Source organism: Tachysurus vachellii, chromosome 10, assembly GCF_030014155.1.
Source record: "Tachysurus vachellii isolate PV-2020 chromosome 10, HZAU_Pvac_v1, whole genome shotgun sequence".
Lineage (NCBI taxonomy): Eukaryota > Metazoa > Chordata > Actinopteri > Siluriformes > Bagridae > Tachysurus > Tachysurus vachellii.
In genome coordinates, this window is record NC_083469.1 from 5932419 (window position 1) to 5945443 (window position 13025).

The window sequence follows — 13025 nt, forward strand, 5'->3', positions numbered from 1 at the left end:
CGAACCCCCAACCCTGGAGGTGTGAGGTGAACGTGCTAACCACTAAGCCACCGTGCCCCTCACAATCTATTCAATTCAATTCAATTCAATTTTTTAAATTTTCTTTAAAGCTGCCCTGTGCTATACCAATTAAATTTAATTAAACTGATTTGAATAGATTGTGAGAATTGTTCAATTCAATTTAATTAGATTTTATACCTATATCAATTCAATTCAAATGTATTGGTATAGCACAGAGCAGCTTTAAAGAAATTCATTTTTGTTTCAGTATAAATTCGTTCAATAACATCTCGACATCTTTGAGTTATTAGTTGACGTTACTGTTGTTCATAACTCTGTTAATATTTTACTGACCTGCTGCAATCAGGATATAAGGATCTTTCATGAGGGTCACCAGCGACGAGCCTTTCTGAGTCTGAAAATAAAAGATAAAAATGACACATTTCAAATAATTCTAAAGAAAAAATATGTTATTGTTTTTTTTATTGGTTTGATGTGATGTACATTCAATTAAATGCTACTGAACATTAAGACAAATCTAATGTTAGTGAATTATTTTAATGACCTCTTTGACTAAATTTCGCTCTTATTTAGTTTACTGATTTATTCAGTTCAATTATTTTAACATTGTCATTGATGTTATTTAATCTTTATTATGCGATCTATAATAGGTGGAAATGTCATATAGGTAATATTCTTTGACAATCTGACACTGATTTATTTGATTTCAACATACAGCAATACAGAAATTTCCAAACTCAAAAGGGAGGCATTATTAATTTGACAGAAATTGCTTTACAAAACAATTTTGACCCAGGATGAATAATCGTAGAGGAAATAATTGTTCATAAACTCACCATTTATTCAATTTGATTCCGGTTTTGTTCGTTCTCATTCATTTTTATTGCAAGTTTCATTATTGGAAATGCCACAGTGACAGCATCACCTGGTGACTGGAGATAATTACCCAGCCTGCCTTTATTACCCCGACCCCCACCCCCAGCCCCCCTCTTATTGCACTCTCTGCTTATCTATGGACATGCGCCATCACAAATTACACTCTGTCATTGTCTGGCACGTGCTGTGACAGTTCACACCAGGCTAACAAAGGCCAAAAAAAGATTGCACTAATGGATGAGCAAAGAGATCGCATGCAGTCCATCTTTTATCTATCTCAGATCTTGATCTAGTCAAAAGGGGCATCTGTTGTGTTACGGGTCACTCTAATGTAAGAGGTCTGTCGTTGGACGGCAGTGTAAATCCATGGCTTAGAGAACACATTGGTGGAAATCCTGATAGGACTTTTGGTTATACTGTACAGTGCAAGCCAATGTGCCTCAAAACCATCACTGAATTATAAAGTATGTGGCTTTCATTGTGCCGCATATGGAGAAAAGCATGTGGGGCTAAAAACTGCTCCTATTTGGTTGTGTTCATGTTCATCATTGAATGTCTTTGTCATGTCTCACTCCACAGCGGAGCTTAATATATAGATCATATAAAAGTAGACACTCAGAGCTTTAAGAATTTGTAGTTTTTAATAACTTTTTCTGTTTTTTCTTAGCCTACGAGGGGCTTCAACTTTTTAATCTTCAAACTAAATGATGATATCAAACCCATTCCTGCTCTCTTGTTTCGTAAGCATCTAATATTCGAGCTGTTTATCTTCAACCAATAAAATTCTCTGTAACAGTATGAACAAAGGGAAAAACACACGTCACACCAAAATCCATGAAACCGGACTCGTTTTAGATCAGACTTGCGGCCAGAAATTCATTTGTTTACAGTGATTAAAAGTTGTCCTAATGGATCGCCAGTGTTCTGGTTGAAAAGGTTTAGTATAACATATAAAACTACAATTCTACTCTCCGGTTCACAGTGTAATAACAAACACAAAAAGAAGAAGAAGAAGACGAGATTTACGACTTCTCATAAGTCAGAAACATTGATCTAATGGCCAACGCGCACAAGGCCAAGATCCTACAGTGGTGTTAAAAACAGCTCAAGTGTTTATACAGCGAGTGGACAAGTAGATTAAAGAGAGTGCTGGAGGATGCTGGAGTCTCAGTAACCATTAAAGATTAAAGAACGCTCTAATCTCCCAGTTAAAAACTAGTACACTACAACACAATTCATATAAATCATGAAACTTCGACAAAATAAGTAACACAATTTAAAATAAATAAATCACAAACACCAACATGACCACAAAACCAAATTCACTAATGATAATTAAGCACATGAGGGTGAAACTAACCCTAGACACAGAGTATAGCATCTAAATCCTTGTGTGTGTGTGTGTGTGTGTGTGTGTGTGTGTGTGTCTGACCTCATAACCTCTTTTTGATTCATCTAACATTCATGACTTAAAACATAACTCTATCTATAAAAAGAAACTAAAGACATTGTCATTAGACACCATATTAAATGTGTATATATAATAATACATAAATACATTTTAAGTACATTTTTAAGTACATTTTTAAATTAATTTTTAAATAAATAAATAAATAAATAAATAAATAAATAAATCATGTTCATTACTTACCTCTGGATCAACTTTAGAAGGCTGAAGTATAAACAGCTGCAGTGCTGATTGTAAATAAAAACAAAAACAAATAACATCTAATAGCTAATTATATGAAGCAACTATTGAAGCTGCTGTTAGCGTCTGATTTTTTTTTAATCTCCTTTTGTGACGACTGCATATTTAGCATCTACGTATTTAAATACGAACAGTTCAAGTCATCGAACCCAGTCTGATGCTGGTACACATACTAATATTAAATGTCGTAATGTTTGGTAGATGATATCAATTTGTAATGTGTCAAATATTAAAGAGAAATAATCAGGAGAGAAAGAGATTGTGTCTTTAATTCAGGTTTAACTCACCTCCATCTAACACTGCTAAAACAGCCAGGACCAGGAAAGGAGCCGTCTTTCCCACAAACTCATACATCACACTGCCAAATGGTGGGCCAACTGTCTCACACACACACACACACACACACACACACACACACACACACACACACACACACACACACACACAAAATTTTAGTCCAAGACGAATCCAGAATAGTTTTAAACATGACAGGACGTCCGGATACTCTTTCACACAAACAAGCATGCACGCACACACACACACACACACACACACACACACACACACACACACACACACACACACACACACACACAAAAAGCTACAAACCTAATACTCCCATAGCAAGTCCTCCCAGTGCTATGCCAATTGCATTTCCTCTCTCCTCATCATCTGTATACACACTTGCCAGCATTCCCATACCTACACGCACACACACCCACACACACACACACACACACACACACACACACACACACACACACACACACACACACACACACAACAGTAGGAGTCACATATGGCTGGGTACAGGTACAGGTTCAGGTCTTTTCAGCATTGCCAGACAGATTCAGCATTATGTATGTACTGTATGTTATTTTATGTTATTACTGTATGCACCTTAAAGGTTGTATGTACATGTTTTTAATCTGTATATCATGATAAATTTTTACGTACCTGCTACAGAGGAGCAAGAAGAGCCAACTCCCTGCAAGGACCTTGCCAGGAACAACAGCACATAGCTCGACGAGAAGGCAAACACTAAACAATAATTACAGCACAGACATATTTAAGGTGTGTGTGTGTGTGTTTACTTGTTACATGTTGTGTCACTACATATGCACCTTGGTCCGTAGTAAAGGCGGTTTGGTGTACCGTGTATGCGGAATAATGGCAATAAATATTGAGTTTGTGTAGAATTGTAGAAAAGTACTCACTAATGGTTGAGAGGAACATGATGCAGAAACCGGCGAACATCGGGATCTGGTAGCCAATTCTGCAAAATCCAAGAGGTGTTATGTGAGGATTCATAAAAATATCAGAAAAAAACTCTCAGAATGGACCTCAGAAAGCTGAAATAATGTGTTTCAACAGCACTAACATTGTACACATGTTAGTGCTGCTGAAATAATGTGTTTCAGCCGTCTGAAGCACTAACATTTTATACATGTTTCCAGATCCATGGTGGAAAATAGATAGTTAATGCTAATGCTAGTTAATGCTGCTTAAAATCTAGGAGCCTGAACCCATAAGATGTAAGGTCAAGTAAATCTGTCAAAGAATTGATATTCAAAGTGTAGATTTGAGATGTTAAATTAAACTCCACACAAAGGCACTACACAGAGTTAGCGCTAGCATTAGACAGGTCTGATGGTGAGCTCTGGTATAGAAACATGTATAGAAACAGCTTTTATTGCACTACAGGTGGTAAAGTCTGATGGATTCCATTGGATGTGTGAAGGACTGTTTACCTGCCAAAATGTAAGTAAATAGGTCAGTAGATTTTTTTTTTTTTTTTTTTTACCAGAATTGGACAATTTCCTTCCTATAAACTTAGATAATTTATTATAAAGTTAAAGAGCAAAACCCTCAAATGATGAGCATTTTTCACAATTAAAAGTAAACCAAATTTTTTTCTTCTTTTAAATACTTTTAAAAACTTTTTTTTTTTTTGACAAAATACAAAATTTCACATCTGTGTGTGTGAGTTTCTGTTGCTCACTTGTTAGTTAGATTTCTTATCATAAGATTGTGGTGTGTGTGTGTCTGTGTGTGTGTGTGTGTGTGTGTGTTTGTGCGTGTGTGTGTGTGTGTGTGATGTGTGTGTGTGTTTCTGTTGCTCACTTGTTAGTTAGAGGTCTTATCATAAGGTTGTGGTGTGTGTGTGTGTGTGTGTGATGTGTGTGTTTCTGTTGCTCACTTGTTAGTTAGAGGTCTTATCATGAGGTTGAGAGTGTGTGTATATGTATGTGTGTGTGTGTGTGTGTGATGTGTGTGTTTCTGTTGCTCACTTGTTAGTTAGATTTCTTATCATAAGATTGTGGTGTGTGTGTGTCTGTGTGTGTGTGTGTGTGTGTGTGTGTATATATGTGTGTATATATATGTGTGTGTATGTGTGTGTGTGTTTCTGTTGCTCACTTGTTAGTTAGAGGTCTTATCATGAGGTTGTGGTGCGTGTTTGTGTGTGTGTGTGTGTGTGTGTGTGTGTGTGTTTGTGCGTGTGTGTGTGTGTGTGATGTGTGTGTGTGTTTCTGTTGCTCACTTGTTAGTTAGAGGTCTTATCATAAGGTTGTGGTGTGTGTGTGTGTGTGTGTGTGTGTGTGTGTGTGTGTGTGTTTCTGTTGCTCACTTGTTAGTTAGAGGTCTTATCATGAGGTTGTGGTGTGTGTGTGTGTGTGTGTGTGTGTTTGTGCGTGTGTGTGTGTGTGTGATGTGTGTGTGTTTCTGTTGCTCACTTGTTAGTTAGAGGTCTTATCATAAGGTTGTGGTGTGTGTGTGTGTGTGTGTGTGATGTGTGTGTTTCTGTTGCTCACTTGTTAGTTAGAGGTCTTATCATGAGGTTGAGAGTGTGTGTATATGTATGTGTGTGTGTGTGTGTGTGATGTGTGTGTGTTTCTGTTGCTCACTTGTTAGTTAGATTTCTTATCATAAGATTGTGGTGTGTGTGTGTCTGTGTGTCTGTGTGTGTGTGTGTGTGTATATATGTGTGTATATATATGTGTGTGTGTATGTGTGTGTGTGTGTTTCTGTTGCTCACTTGTTAGTTAGAGGTCTTATCATGAGGTTGTGGTGTGTGTGTGTGTGTGTGTGTGTGTGTGTGTGTGTGTGTTTCTGTTGCTCACTTGTTAGTTAGAGGTCCTATAATTGGGTTGGTGATGAGCTGCACTGTGGCCTTTGAGGCAAACAGGAGCCCCACTTTTACATTCTCGTTCAGGAGCTGCTGGTCGGCTTTGTGGCAGTCAGAAGCATTGGCTGCTGGGGTCGTGGTCGGGGAAAAGGTCACGCCTGGGGTGCTGACTTGTGGGATGAGGTTGGTCAGGCGAGTGGAGTTATCATAAAGAGACACAATGGTCTGGAAGGTTCCAGATGGAGACTGAGAGGAGACGGAGTGGTTCTTGGCTGCAGTGGAAGCCTCATCATCCACTGTGTACAAGTAGCTGGGGATGATTGGTACTGCCCGGTGAGAGAGGGTGAGAGTTGTGTGAATGGCACCAAAGAATCAACAACGTCAGCAAAGTCTCATTTATTAGATAGTTTGTTAGTATTACAACTGTAATACATCGAGACTAACCAAAGCTGATATTCTGAGTACAGGACAATAATACTGTTACTAGAAGATACTAGAAAACTTTCAGAAACAAACATTTACGCTTAACTTTATACTCTTTTCATGAAAGCGTGAGCACAGAACTACTGAATAATACCCGAGATGTGTGAAGAAAAGAATTTCACTGTGCTGTAATGTATATGTCATATACTGTACAAGGCTTCTTCTTATAATATGCTATTAACATTTACAAAACAGATGAAACGATACAAGCTTTAAAAAGTCCTGGGATTTGAATTTTCAACTTTTAAATCATTAGCTCAGACCCTTAACTACTCATCTGCCACTAACGATATATTCAGTGTCAAATATTATCATTGGTCTACAGACTTGAGATTATTAAAGGAAAAAGCACTGGCTCTGTTATGCTGTTATTAACCCTGATCTGTTTAAAACGTCCGACGTCTCTAATACACACGGCTATTTTACCAATTCAACGGTTCAAACAATCGAACAGACACGATAGCAGACACGATACATATCGTTTGTATCATGCTAAGTAACAAAGCAGTTCCATTTATCACTAAAAATCATTTTCTGTCCATAGTTCATGTTCAAAAGTAGCCGCATACCTTTTTAATTCGTAACAAAGTAATATGACGTTTTGTTATCTATAGAATTGAGTAAAAACCCACGGTTTACTTTATAAACCGTTACTTTAGGTTCATTAATATAGTAATTTTATGTAGCAACATTTTTCAGCATGCAGGTTCCCTGACGCTAATTGGTGGTCATACCACCCCACGTTCACCGCACCCGATAGACCCAGTGGAACAAAATTACAATGATATGATTTGCCCATTCAACATGTCCTGGTTTACTGACTACTTCTGAGGTCTTCTGAGAAATTTTGTGCCACAAAAGACAGATTTCTTTAAGCCTTAAAGTCGGCTTATCGACATAAAGTGTAAGACTTTGAGCCACAATGAGCCGCTATAATAGCTTACAAGTCTATGGATCTGTGCTGGAAGACTGAACAACACATTCTTCTGAAAGATTTTCTCTCAGTTAGTGTTACGATGTTGCTGTTGCAGAAAACGTCAAAAGAAAATCTCTCATAACTGTTCACATGGGATGAAATCACAGCTGCTGCTTTAGGGGCTTTGCTCGTCTTAACGTATTGGTTACTGAGCCCTGTTGATGGGCCGGGGTCATCCTAGAAGAGACCATGCCCATACAGATAGAAATGAATTTTATCATTGGCTAAACATGATCAGTCGGAAGAACCTTGTAATGAATTGCATTAATGCTCCTCTCTTAGACAGCAGATTCAAACATATAGCCTTTGTAGATAAAGGTTCTAATCTGGCCCATGTATTTTAAATTACGTGTGTAAATTAAAATAGTTTCCTTCGTATTTATAAAAATCGCAAAATAAGAGCTAATTTGTCCACTAGGATAGACAGCATATATAGAATTATATAGACAGCAATAAACTTAGGGCCGGGAACACAGTTACTAATGTGCTAATTCTATGTTATTCGTTATTAGCAAGCTAAATTTCAATTTTTCATATATGACATATATTTGTATTTACAAATTTATTTTCTTTACAAAATTTGCGGATGTACAAAGACGTAAAATATTTATGCCATTTCCAAACGTTTGGAATTGCAGTCTGTTCAGTTGTTTTGTCCAGTAGATGACATGCTGTACAATAAATCCCTTTGTGAACTGAAGATCTACCTTTTTCACAGCAATGATTACACATAAACAAACAATCCCGTGACACTAAACTAATTTATTTGCTCCGACCCACTATGCTGAGTTTGACTCCACTGCTCTAAGGGGACAAGTGGATGGCAGTAATATAAATACCCCCTCAACACAACACCCCATCCCATATCATAACAGCCACCGATTTTCCTTTAATTTGTCAAATATCTGTATGTTGAGCTACAAATTTGTGGTTAAAATACTTTAGGGATTAGTCTTTCCATCCTATTTTTAACCTTAAACTCCTGTTTATGTAAAAAAAAAAAAAAACAAGCTGTTTTATATCACTTATTTTTAATAACAAAACCTAGATAAGGATCTGTAAATATAAAGCATCTGAATAATTCTGACACTTAATATAAAAGTCGTGTCTCTGGAGAGAAGAAAACTGTGTGTGCGTGCGCGTGTGTGTGTGTGTGTATGTGTGTGTGTGTGTGCTCGCCCACTACCCAGAACATTAATGAGATTAAGATGTGGCTTAATAGTTTATCACGGACTAAACAGTTTATCCCCAGACCATATCGTCTATCTCCATGTTACAGGTGTGAAAGCAGACATTTAGATTGACTTACCCACCACCGTCAACAACATGTTATCCAATAGCAAAGCAATAAAAACGATGAACAGGATCAGCCTCCTGGACTGTCTCTCTTCCCTCAGCCATGTCAGTAAACTGAAATCTCTAAGAGCATCAAGAAATCCCATCGTAATAACATCCAAAAGAGAGGAGAGGGAAAAAACGATGGAGAGGGAGATGTGTCCTGTGCTGAAGAAAGAAGTGGTAATGAACCACCAGGGTCACTGTGGATACATCAGCATCATAATGATAATAATAATATGTATATGTATATATGATAAAAAGAAAGAAAAAATATAATAATAATAATAATAATAATAATAATAATAATATGTATATGTGTATATATATATATATATATATATATATATATATATATATATATATATATATATATATAATAAAAAAGAAAGAAAAAATATAATAATAATAATATGATGTATATGTATATATATATATATATAATAAAAGGAAAGAATAATAATAATAATAATAATAATAATATATAAACAGACTTGCCACAACGAAAGAACTAAAACTAAAAAAAAAAAAATCCAACCCAATAATCAGACTTAAATCCAATCTACCTAATAACTGTAAAAGATTATAACAAGAACAATATATTAATAATAAGGTCTATTAAGTCTCCAGGGAGAAGCTCGTGTTTATATCGCTCGTGCTCGGTGTCTCACCTCAGATGGACATGTAGCCCGCAGTCGGCTTGGTGTTTGGCGGTGAAGTGCGGAAGGGAAAAGCGCGCAGGACGCGGACCGGTTCAGTCACCGGACTCCCGCCGCTGTGGCCGAGAGTGACGTCACGACCCAGAGACGCGGGTGTGCGCACAGGCGCTGGAACGGAAGAATGTGCGCGCGTGGAAAAAAATAACAAGGGCACGTTAATATCCGTGCAATGCGTGTGTGCTTATTATACACGTGTGTGGAATATAATGATCATAAATATACCTTCTTGTTGCACAAAGTGAGTTTGAAATCCTCACTGTTCTACATCTTCAATGCTTATATTATATTATATTTCATTTTGTTTTGTTTTATTTTGTTTTATTTTATTATTTTATATTATATTATACTATACGATATACTATTTTATTTAATTTAATTATATTATATTATATTATATTATATTATATTATATTATATTATATTATATTATATTATATTATGGGGCACGGTGGCTTAATGGTTAGCACGTTCGCCTCACACCTCCAGGGTCGGGGCCTCCACCTTGTGTGTGTGGAGTTTGCATGTTCTCCTCGTGCCTCGGGGGTTTCCTCCGGGTACTCTGGTTTCCTCCCCCGGTACAAAAACATGCATGGTAGATTGATTGGCATCTCTGGAAAATTGTCCCTAGTGTGTGAGTGAATGAGAGTGTGTGTGTGTGCCCTGCGATGGGTTGGCACTCCATCCAGGGTGTATCCTGCCTTGATGCCCGATGACGCCTGAGATAGGCACAGGCTCCCCGTGACCCGAGGTAGTTTGGATAAGCGGTAGAAGATGAATGAATGAATGAATGAATGAATATTATATTATATTAGGGGGCACGGTGGCTTAGTGGTTAGCACGTTCGACTCACACCTCCAGGGTTGGGGGATCGATTCCCCCCTCCGCCTTGTGTGTGTGGAGTTTGCATGTTCTCCTCGTGCCTCGGGGGTTTCCTCCGGGTACTCCGGTTTCCTCCCCCGGTCCAAAGACATGCATGGTAGGTTGATTGGCATCTCTGGAAAATTGTCCCTAGTGTGTGATTGTGTGAGTGAATGAGAGTGTGTGTGCCCTGCGATGGGTTGGCACTCCATGCAGGGTGTATCCTGCCTTGATGCCCGATGACGCCTGAGATAGGCACAGGCTCCCCGTGACCCGAGGTAGTTCGGATAAGCGGTAGAAAATGAATGAATGAATATATTATATTATATTATATTATATTATATTATATTTTGTTTTGTTTTGTTTTGTTTTGTTTTGTTTTGTTTTGTTTTATTTTATTTTATACTATATACTATTTTATTTTATATTATTATATTATATTATATTATATTATTTTATATTATATTATAATATACTATACTATATTTTATCTTATTTTATTTTATTTTAGTTTATTTTATTGTATTATATTACATTTTAAAGAACCATGGCATGTTACAAATGACCGATAAACCATGTTGAATCATTCAAATTAAATTGTGCAGATTAGATTATAAACACCTCTGAACTAACATTATGCCTCTATGGATATATCTGTATCTCTATCTGTATATCACTAGCTATATTCTCAGTATAACCATTACAGCTTATACTTACTTACTTTAAGCATTTTTTTTTGTCATCTTCCACTTTGATGATGAACATAAATGTTTATTAGGGTACAGGAATTAATTCATGTTATTTTCCCTAAGCAGATCCACTAAACCCTTAATATCATAACATAGACTTTTATTTATCAGAATATTATTCTAATGACCTAATCTCATCTTTCCTGGTTTCTTTTCATTTCTGTGCAGTTCTTATGGTGTTAACAAGATGCTTAACCTTATTCATCTGTTTGGAATAATCAGCTAAGTAAAATGTGGGAAAACAGCACGACAATTTTGTTGAACAATCCTCTAAAATCCTGATGTGAGCTTTGGATTATGTGAACATCAGTTCAAAAGCTACACTATGATTAAAATGTAAATCAAAAGCTTTCATTTGAAATATATGAAGAAAAAAGTGTCAAATCCACCCCTAAGATAAAACAACATGCATTCAAGCATCATTTTTCTAGATGAAAGGCTCAATTGAATTAGAACAGAAATCAGATGATGTTTTGATGGCATATGGAATCCGTTTGCTATCAAATTAGGCAATTTTGTGGTACACACTTTTACAATAACGCCATCTAGTGTCCCAATTGTACATTTACATTATTAATCTTACTAACCTTGTTCCTGGAGGACACTCTGTCTTGCACTGTGTAGAATTTTCCCAGCTCTAACACTCCCACTTCAACACAGGAATAAGTGTTAATTAGCTGAGTGTTAGTGTGTGAATCAGGTGATGCGGAAACTGATTATCTACCCCTGGTGTTGTTTGGTCTACATCTTTCCTGAACCCTGCTGCATTATCTTGGGTTAAAAGTGACATTTTATTTTATTAAACTGTTATGTTGTTCTTGTTTGGAAGTAGTAGCTCAGTGGTTAAGGTGTTGGACTATTAATCAGAAGGTTGTGAGCTTGAATCCCAGGTCCACCAAGCTACCTCTCCTGGGGCAGTTGTGTAAATGTAAGTCACTCTGGATGAGGGCTTCTAGCAAATTTAGTGTTTTAGATTTGTTAAGACTATGAATGGGCTATTATTTAAATGAACTATTTAAATTAGAGTTATATTTAACTCCATATGTTAGTAGAATTTGAATTCCACAGGAGTTTAGATTTAACTCCTAAAAAAGAGCTGAAAAATCAACGTTCATTTAACATTGTGCCATTATTCCATGGTCACGCATGTACACTCAAATGTAGCTGAAATAAACTCACAGCGAGTTTACTCCAAAGGCCAGAATATGCTGAGTTATGTGCTCACGTGAAACAAATTTATATAATGACCCCTAGCCATTATATCATATTGCACAGTCTACATTTGGTCTCATGTTTAGATCTAAATATATGTGCCATTAAATCTTAGAGTTTTATCATAATAATAATAATAATAATAATAATAATAATAATAATAATAATAATAATAATAATAATAATAGCAATAATAATAATAACAACAACAACAACAATAATAATAATAATAATAACAATAATAACAATAATAATAACAACAATAATAATAATAATAATAATAATAATAATAGAGAGACTCAACATCTCTGTGTGCAGACAGACAATAACAAGTGTTAGGAATAAAGATTTAATGATTTTTAGGGTTTAAATGACTTCTGGATGTCACATTACAGCACAAAGCTTAAGAACCACTTATTTATTTTATTACTAATAAAATGGGGGTTTTAATGTATGAATAAAATATGACATCATGAGTGTTATGAGAAATTAAGTGCCTGACTACTGTTACTACAGAAACAATAACAGATTAGAACGAGTGTGTTAATATAAACCTGTGATTGGAACAGCCAGCATGATTCAATTCAATTCAATTCATTAATTTTCTACCACTTATCCGAGCTACCTCGGGTCACGGGGAGCCTGTGCCTATCTCAGGCGTCATCGGGCATCAAGGCAGGATACACCCTGGACGGAGTGCCAACCCATCGCAGGGCACACACACACTCTCATTCACTCACGCAATCACACACTATGGACAATTTTCCAGAGATGTCAATCAACCTACCATGCATGTCTTTGGACCGGGGGAGGAAACCGGAGTACCCGGAGGAAACCCCCGAGGCACAGGGAGAACATGCAAACTCCACACACACAAGCCGGAGGTGGGAATCGAACCCCCAACGCTGGAGGTGTGAGGCGAACGTGCTAACCACTAAGCCACCGTGCCTAATTAAATTAA

General features: G+C 36.7%; 1 protein-coding gene across 1 annotated transcript in view; it reads right to left on the bottom strand.

Annotated features, from left to right (window-relative positions):
* slc18a2 (solute carrier family 18 member 2) overlaps positions 1-11473 on the bottom strand; it is a 28972-nt gene extending 17499 nt beyond the window's left edge. The window contains exons 1-10 of the mRNA XM_060879763.1: positions 11440-11473; positions 9198-9353; positions 8501-8729; positions 5728-6058; positions 3823-3881; positions 3563-3646; positions 3215-3307; positions 2893-2982; positions 2549-2592; positions 355-415 (exon numbers count right to left, since the gene is read on the bottom strand). Coding sequence (XP_060735746.1) covers positions 355-415; positions 2549-2592; positions 2893-2982; positions 3215-3307; positions 3563-3646; positions 3823-3881; positions 5728-6058; positions 8501-8633 — 895 coding nt within the window. The 5' untranslated portion in view covers positions 8634-8729; positions 9198-9353; positions 11440-11473. The remainder of the gene's footprint in view (positions 1-354; positions 416-2548; positions 2593-2892; positions 2983-3214; positions 3308-3562; positions 3647-3822; positions 3882-5727; positions 6059-8500; positions 8730-9197; positions 9354-11439) is intronic.
* Positions 11474-13025: the final 1552 nt, after the last annotated feature.